Source organism: Saimiri boliviensis, chromosome 13 (genome assembly GCF_048565385.1).
Source record: "Saimiri boliviensis isolate mSaiBol1 chromosome 13, mSaiBol1.pri, whole genome shotgun sequence".
Taxonomy (NCBI): domain Eukaryota; kingdom Metazoa; phylum Chordata; class Mammalia; order Primates; family Cebidae; genus Saimiri; species Saimiri boliviensis.
This window is the reverse complement of record NC_133461.1, coordinates 106126952-106142987: the sequence shown is the minus strand read 5'-3', so window position 1 is coordinate 106142987 and position 16036 is coordinate 106126952. Positions and strand designations below refer to the sequence as shown.

General features: G+C 50.0%; 1 protein-coding gene across 1 annotated transcript in view; it reads left to right on the top strand.

Moving 5' to 3' along the window:
• Nucleotides 1–6223, top strand: part of FAM167A (family with sequence similarity 167 member A) — a 40051-nt gene extending 33828 nt beyond the window's left edge. The window contains exon 3 of the mRNA XM_010332067.3: nucleotides 3098–6223. Coding sequence (XP_010330369.1) covers nucleotides 3098–3361 — 264 coding nt within the window. The 3' untranslated portion in view covers nucleotides 3362–6223. The remainder of the gene's footprint in view (nucleotides 1–3097) is intronic.
• Nucleotides 6224–16036: the final 9813 nt, after the last annotated feature.

The window sequence follows — 16036 nt, the reverse complement described above, 5'->3', positions numbered from 1 at the left end:
TTTAGTTTAGTTTAATAAACTGTGAACTTTAATCTCACATTTGGCTGGGAACTTTCATCTCAATTTTGCCATTAGATACCTTGCTGACTTACAGGCAAGCCTTTCTATCGTGACTTTCCTGATGTATGAAATCAGGAGAAAAGAGATCTGTAGAGGTTCATGAAAAATAAGAGAAAGAGAAAAAACATTGAGATGCTCGCTGGCAAGGTCACTTAATTTTTCTACCCTGCAGCGTGCACTATTCTAAACCTAATGGGGGGAAAGTGAGACCATTGCCTTCATTTGCATAACTACAGGGCATCTCGGGGCTCATTTTTCTAAAGCAGTTTGGCTCCAGGCATTAGGTAAATGGCATAGCCAAGCATGTCTCAAAAATACTAAAACAATAACCACTTGCAAGTTGAGACAGAGGAAATGGTGAGAAGGATTCAGATCTCGAGTCAAGTAGGAGCAGCCGAAGACCTGTCTCAGTGACAAAGCATTGCTTACAGAAGGCACTCTGCACTCAGCCAGTCCCTTTGTGCCATGTCACAACTGAGAAACCAGCCATCTGAGCTCCAGCTACACCCAGACTGTCCTGCTGGTACCTCGGGAGTGGCTCTGAGGCCCATCAGGGTTAAACATGTGGGTGGCGTGAGAGGAAAATACATCTCAGGACTCCAAAATCACTAAGCCAAAGGGAAAAGTCAGGCTGGGAAGTGCATCGGGCAAAGCTGCCTCCCATTTTATTTCTAAATAAGGGAGCTGCAAGGGTAAAACCTACATACTTCTCACAGTTGGCCCACATGGAACTTCCCTGTTGGGTGGCCAGATCTGTACCCTAAAACAGTTCTGTTGAATTTCACCCTGGCAATGTAAATCGATAGCTTATCTTCTCAGGAACCGGGCAAAGGATGGAACTCAAAGTCATCCCTCTGCTCACCTGAGACAAATGTGTATCTGACTGCTTTGTGTGCCCTGTGTTTACATTCTTACATAAAAATGCCGATTCAGTGAGCCAGACTAAGGCTAAGTGGCTTTTCCTCTACCCTAAACACACACGTAAGCTCTGTATTTGGTGAAAGGCTGATCAAAGACCCAAAAGGATGCAATCATTTGTCTCTTACCTCCCTACACCTTTAAAAAAATATCTTCCTCTTCCCCCAATATCCATTCCTTCCCCTTTAAATATTAAGGCCTTCAAAACATATTTGAGGAGAGGCATAGAGACCTGCCTCCCAGACGTGCATTCTTAACCCTGGCAAAATAAACTTTCTAAATTGACTGACACCTGTCTCAGATCCCTTCGGTTCACAGGTTAGGGAAACTGGGAGTGTGAAGCCAGGTGAGAAATTATCATCACATTTTGTGAACAGAAAAGCCAAACTCTGCAAAATACCTTAAGAGGTTTCTTCTGAGCCAGTGTAAGTGACCATGGCCCAGGGAACAGTCTCACGAGGGCCCGAGGAAGCTTGCCCTAGGTGGTCCAGCAACAGTTTGGTTTTACACATTTTAGGAGACATGAGTTACAAGCAAAGACACAAAGCAATACACACAAGGTGTACATCAGTTCAGCCTGAACAGGTGGGATATCTTGAAGGAGTTTGGGGGGGGGGGTGGGGGCGCTTACAGGTCATAGGTAGATTCAAAGATATATTTATTGGTAGTTGGTTGAAAGAAGCTTTGTCTAAAGACTTGAAGTCAGTAGAAAGAAATGCTTAGGACGAGGTGGGTTGTGGGGGCCAAGGTTCTTGTTATAGAGATGAAGCCTCCAGATAGACGCCTTTAGAGAAAATGGTTGGTAAATGTCTCTTTTCAGACCTTAAAACTGCCAGACTCTCACTGAATCTCTCCGAGATCTTGGAAAGGTCTAGAAAGGAAAGGCTTGATTGCGTTAATAGAAATGCTCTCCAGTTGTAAATTTCTCCCACAAGGGATGGCTTTGCAGGGCCATTTCAAAATATGTCGGATAAATATGTTTTGGGGTAAAATATTTTTCTATTCTCCAGGGTGTACTCTCTCTTCTGTGATACAATACCAGAGACCGGTAGGAATTTGGTACCTTATTGCCACAAAGAGTTTTGTCAGTCAACTGATCTCAACATGAATGCCGATCTGTGCCTAGACTCCAAAAGCCAGGGAGTGTAATGAAGCGTGTCTGAACTCCCATCCCATCATGGCTGGAAATTCCATTTTTACGTTTCTCTGAGGTCCTCTTGATGAACAGGGGTTTGTTCAGTCAGTTGGGGTGCTTAGAATTTTTTTTACGTGTCAAAAGGAAACACCAAGCCACTAAAAAGAATAGAAACCTTCCACGAGGTCACTAAGCACTCAGCTAGCTCCATACACCACATTGCAGCTCATCCTTGGGCTGAAGAACTTAACTGTCAGTCATTTGGGTTCTGGGGTCCAGTTGTCCAGGTTCCTCACCCCAGCTCAGCCGTGGATGAGCTCTGTGAGCCGACACAGCTAATTCCCTGAGTCATCCCCTATAAGCTGTGGGTGATGGTGGTGACGTCACTTCACAGTTTGTAGTGAGGGTTAACCTTTGCAGGTTAATAGACCAAAGGCTTAGAACTGTTCCATAATAAAACATCCAGTACCTAGGAACCATTTTTTGCTTGGCCCTTCTGAAACTTTACTAAGAAATATTTCAGGCATTCTAAAACATTTAAAAAGTAAGAAAACAACATGACACTCCCCAGCCTAAGAAAGAAAACATGGCCATCACAGCCAAAGCCCCCACATACATTTCCCAGTCACTGTCCCTCCTTCCCGCCTAGAGGCAACCATCCTGCTGAATTTGACAGCTGTCACCCCATGCTTTTCTGTATACTCTCACTCCATCTGAATGCAACTCTAAACAAGGAGAAGGAACTGGAAGTGTCTTCAAGCCAGGACCAATATTCATGTCTTTCAGAAGGATTCGGATACAGTAGCCTAGCACAAAGTAAACTTTTGCAAGCACACTCTCATTTGTCACCTTGCTGTGTCTTTTCACCTCCCTGAGCAGGGAACATGCTAATCTTTCTAGATGGACCAACTGATGATCTAAGACATTAGTCAGGGACTCTAGAGCCACTCTCTGCTGACCCTGCCTGCTCCCCCTCCCTTCCAGACAGAGATGCGGCTGCAGGACCAGCACCTGGCCAGACAGCTCATGCGCCTGCGCGGGGACATCAACAAGTTGAAGATCGAGCACACCTGCCGCCTCCACAGGAGGATGCTCAACGATGCCACCTACGAGCTGGAGGAGCGGGACGAGCTGGCCGACCTCTTCTGTGACTCCCCTCTTGCCTCCTCCTTTAGCCTGTCCACGCCACTCAAGCTCATTGGAGTGACCAAGATGAACATCAACTCTCGGAGGTTCTCTCTCTGCTGAGGAGCCCTCAGACTGGGCCGAGGGGCTGGAGTGGAGGGCTTGGGCTGGAGGGATGTTGGAGGGAGCCGAGGCCAAGTTACTCCAGTGGGTCTCCCTGAGGCAGGGGTCCTGGGACTGGCGACTCAAGGGCCCTAGGACCTATTCAGTGGTGCTCTCCCAGGGGCCCTGGGTGTGGATCCCAGTGTCTCTGTGACTGGCTCTTGCTTAATACCCAAAGAGCTCTGCAGAAGGGCCACTCCAACCAGATGTTAAATGAGACCTGGGCTCCCACCAGAATCCTTCCCTCCGTGGTCACGTTCCTGTTTCCTGGAATGACTGGTGCTATGAACTGGGATTCCAAGGGGACCCCCCCCCCACCACCCAAAGCTGTCATTCTTGCAGAAGGCTCTCCCGCAAGGGCCTTGGGGAAATTAGAGATGTCAGATGTGCCCGTCTCACGAGCTGTTGCTGTCCTCTAAGTATTGTCTCAAATTCACCCCGAGTCCATGACTCAGCAACAGGGATAGGGATCTACCAGGAAAGGAAAATCCAAAGGCATGACAAATGGGCACTTTTGGGGAACGCAGCCCCTCTGGCTGGCTGCCAGCGTCCCTGGTGAGCCTGAGACCCAGGCCGCTGTCAGTCTCCCAGCTTGGCACTGTGAGGCTGTGTAAACAGTAAATTCCGGTGTGTGCTGGGACGTGTGATGGGTGCACTAGCGTAGCTTAGGTGCAACAAGCACAGATGCCCCCATCATCTGTCCTGGCTACACGCACCCCCAAAGAGCCTTTTCACCACCACCCCCCAGGGCGACAGCCTAGGAGACCACTGGTTACTGAACCAGGCAGCTCCTGAATGCATTTTCCGTAACGGAATTCTCCTGGAGGGGCATGACCCGGGGCCTCCTGGTGGATTCTGGTGGTGTCACCTAGGTCACCCTACTGCCGTTCCCAGAATGACAATCGAGGGAGCCCAGAGGCCCATCCTGAGCCTCCTCTGAGATTTCGTGCCTGACCTAAACACCAAGTTTTAATCGAGTAAGTCTGTGAGTGATGTATTGTTCACTTGGTAATAACTGATTTTTGTCCGAATGGGGAAGCCACTGTGTAGGTCAAGTACAGTGTGTAGGATTTGATTTTAAGAGTTTCTCCCTCACAACAGGCATGAGGATCAGCAAGTTAAGACCCAGGCAGGTTAGGGAGGTCAGTCTGGGGTCACACGGCATGGCAGGGGTTCCTCGGCCAGCCGGGTAGAATCCCAAGATCAGAAGTTTTTGACCTTTGATGTCATCTAGTCCAGTCCTCTCCTTAGTAAAGGCGCAAAGTGAATCCTGAGGGAGAGAAGGATTTCCCTTGTGTGGCACAGCTATTTAGGCTGTAGAATATTGATGTGTGAAACCATTGTTGATTATGCCTAGTAGATCGCATGTCGATGAACTTGAACCCCAAAGATGGTCTTGATGCTTTGCCAAACCCACACACTGCCAACCCCTCTACTCTCCACCTCCCTCAGTCCCCACCCCCATCTTCCCGCATATTGCAATTCAGAACATTTGAGTCAATGCAGAGCAAGGCATGGACGTGGCCCCACAGGGCACGCGTCACTAATCGCTGTCCCATGGTCTACGCATGGTGTGTGGCTGCTGTGTCTACTGTGGCTTCTTCCTGTGTGATCTCACTGGGGCCCGTGTCCACCCACACATGTTGTCCCACATAGGGGAGAGGTTGCTTTTCTTCAGTGGGCTGAGTAGGACCATGCCTATGAAGGATCTCTAGGAGACAGAAAACAGCTTGGTCTCTTGCTTGTAATTTCAAAGATCCAGAAGGTCTATGCTTCCTTGAAAGTAGGTAGAACAACGCAGCCAAGATCTACTGTCTGCCCTTCTGTGTGCAGTGAAGTCTGCAGCCCTGAGGATCATGTGCTGCTGTCTTTCCTTGGAGCTCTGCACAAACACTGCCAAGTCCCAAATAGGCATTCCTTTCCTACCAGCTTCCTTCCAGATGAGCCCTTGAGGTCTCAGGCTGACCTACACACACTCACCTACTCACACGACAGAGAACACGCCATAAACATCCTTGAACCTATGCAGGAAAGCCCATCCCATATTCTGAAAAAATGCCAAATTAGGTTTTGCTTTCTTTTTAGAAATCAGTCATCGCAGTAACTGAAACCACTGGGTTCAAGTAAAATGGAAAGATTTAGTTGAATGTAGTCAATCCAATTAAGTTGGATGCAACTGAGTGATTTAGTTGCTTGGGTAACCCAGTGCTCGCTTGCCTTCTTCATTCTCTGGGAGAAAACTAAGATCAAGACACATGTTTTGGGATAGGTTACTCAGTTCCTCCTAAGAGAACTTTATTATGAGATGAGGTGATGACCCAAGGTAAGAGGTGGAGAGGAGATGTTTTCTAAGCATCGTCCAGCGTCGGCTGGCTTCCTTACTTTCCACAGTGAACACAACTAACCACATTAATTCAGCTTTGTGAAGTCCCTGCTCTGTGTGGGTCTCTGCGTCAGCAGCAACACTGGCCTAACCTCCGTCCCACCTTCCTGGCTCACCACATATGTACAGTGCTGTTTGCAGTGGTACTCATTGTCCATCCACGTCTCTGCCATCCCCAAGCATCCCCGGGTGTACAACAGGAAGCCTCTACCAATGCTGCCACACGTGGTTGTGTCTGATGCCTTCAGGGGCTCAGCAGCCATCAAGAGGCCCGGAGGGCCTGAGCAGGCTGGACAATGCCTGACCGAGTCCAAGACCCACCCCCTGTAGCAATACCAAGTGCTATTACATAATCAATGGACAATTTCTACTTTTATTTTTATGATTATTTGTTTCTATATTGCTGTTAGAAAAAGTGAAATAAAAATACTTCAAAAGAAGGTATCGGTACAAGAGAAACGCTTGTCCTTGTAGCTTGTCCCTGTTAGCCACACACAGGGCCAAGCACTGAACTGAAAGAAATGATGGATGAACGGATGGATGAACGGATGGATGGATGGATGGATGGATGGAAGGGAGGGAGGGATGGAGGGCAGGAAGATTTTTGCAACCTGATGGGGGCATGGGAGGGAGGAAAAGATTCACCCCAATCGCTCTTCTTCCTTTCTTGTGCCTTCCCCTTGAGGAAGCTTCTTAGTGGTCGTTACTATCTAGAGTTCCACAGGTGAGCTGATGTAGAACTTAAAAATGCCGTCTTTATTCCTGAGCTTGACTGAAGCCCGAGCCAAAGTAAACTCACTCTTCTCCAGTGGCCTTTTCCAAAGGTGATCATATTATTCACTGAGCTCTGATGCCTCAAATTTTTTCCAGCCACTTAAAGCACCTCTTAAACAAAATCAAGGATGTATGAAAATCACCTGGGCCGCTGTCACAAATGCATATTCCCAGGAGAAGTACCGGGTTCAAGCCCCAGAGATTCTGGCTGTGTTGCTCCAGGCTTCACAAATGCCCCAGGTGATGGACACAGGTGGTCCAAAGACACTCTGAGAAACTTCAGTAAGACAAAGCAGGCAAGGGAAGGCACTGTTTATCATCGATCCTGTCCCTGTGTTCTCAGCAAAGGCCTATGTCAGAGGGTCAGAGCAGGAATCACTAATCCTGTTTTGTGCAAGGAACAACTGAACGATTCTGCCAACCCCTTGAGATGACATCCCCTGCCTACACCAAGAGACGGAGTGCCTGTGATGTCTCTTTCCACAAATAGCCCACAGTATAAGCTGCTGGGGGGGAGTATGGGGTGTGAGGTGGTGGGAAGCCAGTACTTAGGAATCTGCCATCCGCCTTGGCCATGTGGTTCAAAGGGCACTCAAAAAGCCAGGGCCTTTCCACCCTGCAAATGGGACAACACGTGCACCTTTTCAGCCTGGAGGGGAACGAATGTGACCTCCAAACAAATCCACTCATTGTAAGTGCCACGGAGAAGACAAAATGCAGGCGGCGCCACACGTGGAAGGGGCCGCTTTTCCCAGGTGATCAAAGCTTCCTGGAGAAGAGCTATTCCAGCCACAGGGGCACTTGTGTAGAGGTCAGGAAAGAGTGCCCCAGGAAGAAAAAGATAGTCCCAGCCCCCGAGGTCTGCAGAGGGAAGCCAGTGCAGCAGGTGGCTGCAGAGGCTGGCCAGGGCTCTCCAGCCTCATAGGGCAGAGTCAGGAGTTGGGGTTTGATTTGGGTGGTGCAGGAAGTTTTCTGGGGTTTTTGAATGATACGCGATCTGATTTAAACTTTCACAAGATCAAAGCAGAAAGTACTCACTGCTGTGTAGAGAGTAAGTGGGGAGGAGGGGGAGAAGTGGGGCCCAGAGGTCAAGCAGGAGCAGAGGCAGTGGACGTGAGCGTAATCTAGACTGGGCAGCAGCTGCAGAGGGGGTGACAAGAGAGCCAGTGGATATTTGCTTGGGGACATACTTTGGGGACAATTTAGATGTGGAGTGTGATAGAAATGGAGGAACTAGGGATGGCCCCCCAGTTAGCAAGTGGATTAAGAAGGGGTGCCATTCACTCGGAATGAATGGGTGTGGAGGGGCCGCAGCAGGAAGGGTGCTGGTTCACGGTATATTTAAATGTCAATTCAATACAAGTGGGGAGTGAGGTGGACACAGGGTCTGGAGTTCAGGGGAAAGGCCAGTGTTAGAGACAGATTTGGGAGTCTGGATTCAGATGTTTGGATAATATTGAAAGTACTGTACCTGGTAAACTCAGAAAAAGAGTGTAGGACAGAAGAGGGCTGCACACAGCATCCGCGGGACTCCAGTGCGTGTTTATTCGTTTAGTTACTTTCACTAGATACTGACAAATTCTAATTGTATATATTTATGGTGTACCAAGTGTTTCTATATTTACAATGTAAAATGATTGACTCAAGCTATCGCACCCATCACCTCAGATGCTCATTATTTATTCCTCCTAACTGGAACCCTGCACCCTCGGACCAGCACATCCCCACGCCCATTCCGCTCTCTCCTCTGTGAGTTAGCTTGCTTTCGAGTCCATGTGGAAGTGTGCATGCGCAGCCTGGGTGTCCTGACATTTAAAGATCTGACAGAGAAAGAGGTGTGCTCAGAGAATACTTAGAAAAAAAAAAAAACAAGTTAGCTGTAGACCAAGCGACCTGGGAGGCTAAGGTGGGTAGATCACCTGAGCCTGGGAGGTCAAGGCTGCAGTGAGCTGAGATCGCTCCACCGCACTCCAGCCTGGGCAACAGAACAAACAAAAATAAAAACTTACCAAAAGTCCAGCTAGTCAGGTAGAAGGAAAAGCGGGTAGACAGGGCATCCAAGAGCTTTTAAGAAGACAATGTTTCTAGAGTCGTCTAGACCAATGCTGCTGAGAAACCAGGGAACAAGAGGGCAGAGAGGTGGCCGCTGACTTCAGCAAGAGGGAGCTCCCCCATGATGCCACGGTGTCACAGATGGCGGAGATGGCCATCTCAGTGCAGTGGGAAAGCCGGGGGTGAGGAGGCGGCGGGAAGTTGAGGACGTGGAGGCAGACGATAAGGGCCACCCTGCTGCATCGATGTGCCAGAAAGGGAGCAGAGAACTAGGAGCTGGACAAGGATATAGATACAGATCAGAGAGAGGTTTGGGGTTTTCTTGTCACAACATGTAACATAATGAAGGTGCTGGCATCTGAGAGAGGCCAGTGCCTGTGGAAAGGGAGACGCTGACGATGTGCTCAGGGAAGAGGGAGCCACAGCAGTGCTGCTCTGGAGGAGGGGACACCTCCCAGCAGAGTGCGAGTAGAGACCAGGCTGGGACAGCAGGACCGGCTGCTTCCTCCCTGAGGCGCGAAGCCAGGGTGCAGCTGAGCGGGGGTGCCCGTTACTGACACTGTCAGAGGCGTTGGAACCAGGGAGACTCCTGCTCAAACAGGGCCTGGGGAACTGAGGCTGAGACCCGCTGGGCTGCGTCCCTAGGAGTTAGGCATTTTTAGTCACAGGATGACATTTGAGGCCGGCACAAGACACGGGTCACAAAGCTCCCACTGGTAAGACAGGATGTGGTGAAGAAGCCGCCTGAACCCACGAAAACCAAGATAACAGCGAAAGCGGCCCCTGGTTGTCCTCACTGCTCATTATATGCTAATTGTAATGCATTCGCTGCTAGAAGACACGCCCACCAGCCCCGTGACTGTTTACAAACGCCATGGCAACAGCCAGAAGTGACCCTACATGGTCCAAAAAGGGCAGGAACCCTCCCTTCCATTCCAGGATTTCCCCACCCCTTTCCCAGAAAACCCATGAATAATCGACCCCTTGTTTAGCATATGATCAGGAAATAACTATGAATATGCCCAGCCAGGCACCCCCTGCCCACGGAGCAGCCATTCTTCTGTTTTTTCACTTCCTTAACAAATGTGCTTTCATTTTACTCTGGGGACTCACCCCAAATTCTTTCTTGTGCGAGATCCGAGAACCCTCCCTTGGGGTCTGGATCAAGACCCCTTTTCAGTAACAGCATCAGTGGCACAGAGGAAGGGAACCCATGGGGTCCCTCCTATTTGTCTGTGAAACAGGGGAGTCGGAGGGGTGGGATATAGGCGGTTGCCGGACATTTCTGAAATAATTCCCTGAGAACAGGTGAATTAATTAGGAAAAGGAAGGACCATGTGGTCTGGCTGCTTGGCTGCCCATTTGAGGCTGTGGTCGCAAGTGTGGGGTGTGTCCAGCAAGCCTGGTGGAGTTTTTTGTTTTGTTTTTTTTTAATAGCAGTATTTAGTAGTCCCAGTGCAGACATAGACCAGGTAGACGGTGGGAGTTGGGATTTACCAGGCAGGCAACAGAGGATGGGAACAGAAAAAGTGAAAGTTGTTTTTTTTTTGTTTGTTTGTTTGGTTTGGTTTTTTTTTTACAGAGGCGCAATCTCAGCGTCGGACCGAGTCAGGAGGGGAGCACCAATGGAGCTGGAGGTAGGTGCATGGCCAGCAGTCTCCACACACCCTGGGGGTTGCTAGGTGAGACCAGAAGAGACAAGACAGAACAGGTGCTGACCGAGTAAGCTGAGAGCGGGAGTGACAACTCAGATGTGGTGTGGCTTCCTCATTCAGAGCCCCGGCCTGCTGCTGCATTAGCCACTGGCGCCCAGCTGAGGGTGGCAGGGTGGCCTGCCCCATGTGGTGACATCAGTCAAACTATGGTTTCCTTGGGCTCTGGGAGATCTCATCTCTTATGTTTGGAAAGGGGGTAAACTCTGTTTACACACACCCCTCTGGCTTCTCAATAAGACCAGAAGCACCTCCCGCTGGCTTCTTCTCCATGTCAAAGCCTGAAGTCTGTGGCCTGCGTGACTTGGGAAAGGAGCTGGGCAGGCAGAGGAGGAGGAAGATGGCAGTGGGCAGAATAGACAGTCCTGTCATAACTGAGCCTTATCTGATGGGAACTGCTCAGGAGATGGAAGGCTTGAGGCAGGGCTGTTTCTAAGTACTCTGTTTACAGGCTCAAAGCAAACAGCAATGGAGGCAGCTAGGCAGTCTCCAGAGGAAACCGATTCAGGAAGAGAAAGCTCATGTATTGGAACATTGACCATTTCTTTGAGGATAAATGCTCGAGGTGATGGATATGCTAATTTCCCTGACTTGATCACTAGACACGGAATGCACAAAATCACTATGTACCCCATAAATATGTACAATTACTACACATTGATTTAAAAATTAAAATGGAACAAAAAGGTGTTTCAGCTGGGCACAGTGGCTCATGCCTGTGATCCCAGCAGTTTGGGAGGCTGACATGGGAGAACTGCTTTAGCCCAGGAGTTCAAGACCAGCCTGGGTAACAGACACCTTTTTTTTTTTTTTTTTTTTTTTTTTTTTTTTTTTTTTGAGACAGAGCCTTGCTCTGTTTCCCAGGCTGGAGTGCAGTGGCAGGATCTCAGCTCACTGCAACCTCTGCCTCCTGGGTTCAAGTGATCCTCCTTCCTCAACCTCCCAAGTGGCTGGGACTATGGGTGTGCACCACCACACCTGGCTAATTTTTCTATTTTTGAGAGGATGGAGTTTCACCACATGAGCCAGGTTGGTCTCGAACTCTTGACCTCAAGTGATCTGCCCACCTTGGCCTCCCAAAGTGCTGGGATGAGCCACCACACCCAGCCCTTGTCTCTTTAAAAATAATAAATGAAGGCATTTGCAGGCTCTAGGAAGCCATTACGCACCACTCACTGCGAGGGAAATTGGCCCTGAACATTCGCACCTGTAGGATGGGTGGAGAGAATCGGGCAAGGCTCGGTGCAGCTTGGCAGGACAGCAGGGTATTTCCTGAGCCACTGGTTAAATAGAGAGCCCTGCACTGCTCATTTTCTTACCCACTTCTCCGTGCGAAGACTACTGAAGCTAAGAAAGGGGCATTTGCCAGAGAACAGCCAGAGTCCCAAGGGAAACCTGAGTTAGAGATGACAAGCCACACTCCTTGTCTCGCTCCCAGAGATTGACCACCCAAGGTGGCCCGGCGTAGGCCTAGAGAGAGGGCTCCAAGGGACTCACCTCCGCGACTCCACCCGTGTACTGTGGGCCTCACCCGGCAGGGGTGCCTAAGCCTGGAGCGGGACAAACGTATCTCCACCCTGTCACCTCTGTACCGGTCTGGGTGTGGTCAAGAAAGTGGAAGCCCCCTCAGTCTTCCATGAAGGGAAGGACCCGATTCAGGAGCTAGGGGTTCACAGAGCCCTTAGGAGAGTCGGAACAGGCAGGGTCCAGGGAAGAGACTGCGGGAAGAGGTGACTCCAGAGCTCATCCCCACAGCAGCAAGGCTTTCAGCCCGCACAGCAGGGAGCCTTTGGTGCATCCCTGCAGCTGGAATGACTTTGGAAAGCCAGTGGGTGATTCTCAGATCTGTTCACACCTCTGCCTGGTGCCACCGCTGGGAATAAAGCTTCGCTTGCTATTATGCACTGAATTATGACCCCGTCCCCCAAAATTCACATGTTGAAATCCTGCCCTCCAGCATCTCAGAATGGGACTATATAAGAGGTAACTAGAGCAAAATGAGGTCATATGGGTGGGTCATAATCCAAGCTGACTGGCGTCAGCATAAGAAAAGATTAAGACACAGACACACAGAGGGATGGTCATGTGGACACACAGGGATAAGACGACCCCTACAAGCCGAGGAGAGGCGCCTGAGAAGAAACCAACCCTGCCAATCTTTGTTGTTTGTTTTTTTTAGATGGAGTTTTGCTCTTGTTGCCCAGGCTGGAGTGCAATGGCGCAATCTTGGCTCATTGCAACCTCCGCCTCCTGGGTTCAAGCGATTCTCCCGCCTCAGCCTCCCCAGTAGCCGGGATTATAGGAATGTAACACCACTCCTGGCTAATTTTTTTTATTTTTAGTAGAGATGGGGTTTCTCCATGCCGGTCAGGCTGGTCCGGAACTCCTGTCCACAGGTGATCCGCCCACCTCACCCTCCAAAAGTGCTGGGATTACAGCCATGAGCCACTGCGCCCGGCCGAGAACTTCTATGTTTTAAACATGTTTTCTGCTTACAATGTGCTCTAAATATGTGTAATATATTGGTACAGACACGTCCTATAATGTATAAATCTGTTGGGGAATGCAGAGACGTTTTCACAGATGGAGGAAAGTCAGACAAGGGAGAAGCCCTGCCTTTGCCTGCACCATATTGGATTACCCTGCATCCAAGCCTCAGGCTGTGCCCAACGGGATGAGGGATGATGCCTCATCCTGCTAGGTGGCATGGGCACATCCTCTGCCCAATGTCCTGCTGCCCCTGTGTGGCCACAGAGAGCGTCTGCACACACCTTACTCGCTAAAAGGCACCGCATTCCTGCCAATCCGCTCTGGGCTCCATTCCCTTCGACAGACCTGTCACATGGCGAACCCTCAAGCTGGGGTTCAGCTTGGGAGGCCACATGGGTCCTTGACTATGCACAGTAAGAAATTCAAGAATGAGCCGACAGAGTAAAGTGAAAGCAAGTCTGTTAGCAAAGCTAAGGATTAACAGAGTGGCTAGTTCACAGGCAGAGCAGCTGGGGACTGCTAGCTGGCTATTTTTATGGTCATTTCTTGATCATATGCTAAAGGAGTGGATTATTCATGAATTTTCTAGGAAAGGGGCAGGGAATTTTGGGAACAGAAGGTTCCTCCCCCTTTCAGGCCACTTGGGGTGGCTTCCAGGCATTGCCACAGCATTTATAAATTGCCACGGTGCTGGTGGGAATGTCTTTTACAGCTGATGCATTGTAATTAGCTTATAATGAGCAGTGAGGATGACCAGAGGTTGCTTTCCTTCCCATCTTGGTTTTGATCAGCTTCTTTACCACATCTCGTTTTATCAGCAGAGTCTCTGTCATCTGTACCCCGCAAAACCAGTCCCACCAAACTCCTATCTCAAACCCACAATGAAGCCCATGTCGGAAGCACCAGGGGTAGAAAACAGAAGTTGAGGAGAGAGAGAGAGAGGGAGGGAGAGAGAGGGAGTGAGGGAGAGAGGGAGGGAGGGAGGGAGGGAGGGAGGGAGGGAGAAATGGGGAAGAGGCCAAGAAAGGGAAGGTGCAAGAAACAGTGAAAAGTGGGACGTGATTTTTAAGCGCATGAGTCAGGCTTCCTTTCCGGCACTGCCCCCCACCCCACTTTTCAGAATTTTCTGGTCAAGTCTAAGAACAGGGCCTAGAAATCACAGCTTCTGAGTCTGAGGCTCAGGGGCAGGAGCTGATGTAAGACCCAGAGGCCCTACAGGAGCCCCCAAGCCCTGACACCTTACTCCGCCAGCCAGGGCGACCTGCCATCAGCCATTGTCCATGTGAGCCCACACCTAGCTTTGGCCAGGCAGGCGACTTCAGGCCCCTCTCATCTCTGGGCAGGCCCCGGGCAAGTCACCTCCACATAGCACAGACCTTCAGGGGGCCCAAAGTAGGAAGGCAGGAGGCCCCACTGCCCACTTTCTGCAGGGAACAAAAAGATAGCAGGGTCACCCTCTGGATCCCGGCTCCCGTCCAGCCACCCTGCTCTCCAAAGCTGCCTATGCTCTCACTGTTTCTCTCTCAGAAAAGACACAGCTGATGGAACCATCATGAAAATGTCACAGGGCATGCTGAGAGGCAGAACTTGATTTCTTTTAAGAGAATTTTCTGTTCAAAAGACTCCAGCCACTTTTATTTCTAGCAGACGAGACAGTGAGTCTCCCTGAGACCTATATCCGCATGGCCCCTTTCAGTGAGTGAGAGGCAAGGCAAGTCGAGACTATTCTTCTGTGGGAGCCAGACCCTGCACCCCCACTGTGATTGCCAGGGAGGGGTGGACAACAGATTCTGTTGGCGCCAAGAAGCCTTCCAGAAGAAAGGGCTCCTGGCTCCTTCCCAGATGAAGGCTGCTGAATCATCTCTAAGTGCCGGAACGCTGTGATCCCAGACGGACCAGACTGCTGGACGTGGGTGAGCTCCGTCACAGGGGCCGTGACACTGGGGGCCCAGGTCGTGGAGGGGTAACATCCTCCATGTCAACGGGCAGAGCAGAGTTGTGACGGGCAGCCCCGGACAAGCGAGTCTTGGTGAAAAAGGGAGAGGAGAAAGGCTTGTGATGAAATGGGGCTCAGAATTGTACTGCCTAAAGCACTGAGAGGCATGACCTTGTATCGCCCTGAGCTGGCGGGCCACATGACTTACAGTAGTGCCTGCTGTCTGAGCTGAAGGGTTGCAGCATCTGGGGGTCTGTTCTGATGACAAGAAGCAGGTCCAGGTGCTGGAATGGCCGGAACTCTTTGTCCGCTCTTCCCTGCAGCGCCTCCTCCACCTCCCTCTTGCCACAGCCACAGTGGAGGAGGACTGAGAACACAAAACTGTCCCGTTCTTGCCCCTCTGCCTCTGAAACCAACGGGTTTTTCACTTTCATCCTGCAGACCCAGCGTGTTAGGGAAATCCTCACGCGCCCCCTGCCGGGGAGTCACAGATCTCTTTAGAGGTGCATTCTGAGAAACAAGTTTGAAGAATGCCCCTCCAGTTGCTTGTGTTCTTGGCATTTGCAACTGCTGCTGCGTGCCGGGTTTGCCGAAATGTTAAAAGTTCAGATGCTGCTTTCCACCCCTCAAACCCCAATCCTATGGTTGGAACACGCTGCTGCAATTCATTTAAATTCTGCGCATGCTTTTTAGCATCTAGTGCATGACAAGCCCAAGCTCTGGGACACTTTGGTGACTAGATGCCAAAAATGCAGAGAACGCTCTGGTTTTGCTCTGACATCACAACTGGAATTCATGTTTCATCTCACTCCGAAACCCAGTTCTTTATAAAGAAAGTCAATGGCCATTTTTAGCTCATTCAGTGTCTGAATCTGTTACTTACTTTCGGGCTTTCCTTCTAATTTTGAAAAGCTACAGTTGCTAAATCACGTAGCCGTTTTCCCCATTACAACAGAAAAGTAAGAAATCGTTACATCTTACATGTTTCTATCATTTGTTCTCATATATTTAACCACACCCCCCTGCCACCTGGACTTCAGATTTCCACCTCTTGGCTTCACCCACTTTCAAAGCTCTGGCTTTGGTCTTTATCAGCTTGTAGCCAAAAGCTTGGCTGTCTCTTCAAGGTGGACAATGCCCACATGGCCCCTTTCAGTGCCTGTCTGAGACCATTACCACACGCTCCAAGTTGCCTCTTCAGTCTTGCTGGTGCCCATCTATTGTTGCCTTTCTTCCCATGAATCAGAAGCAAAAAGATTACATTCACAAAAGGCCGTTGGTTCCTTATA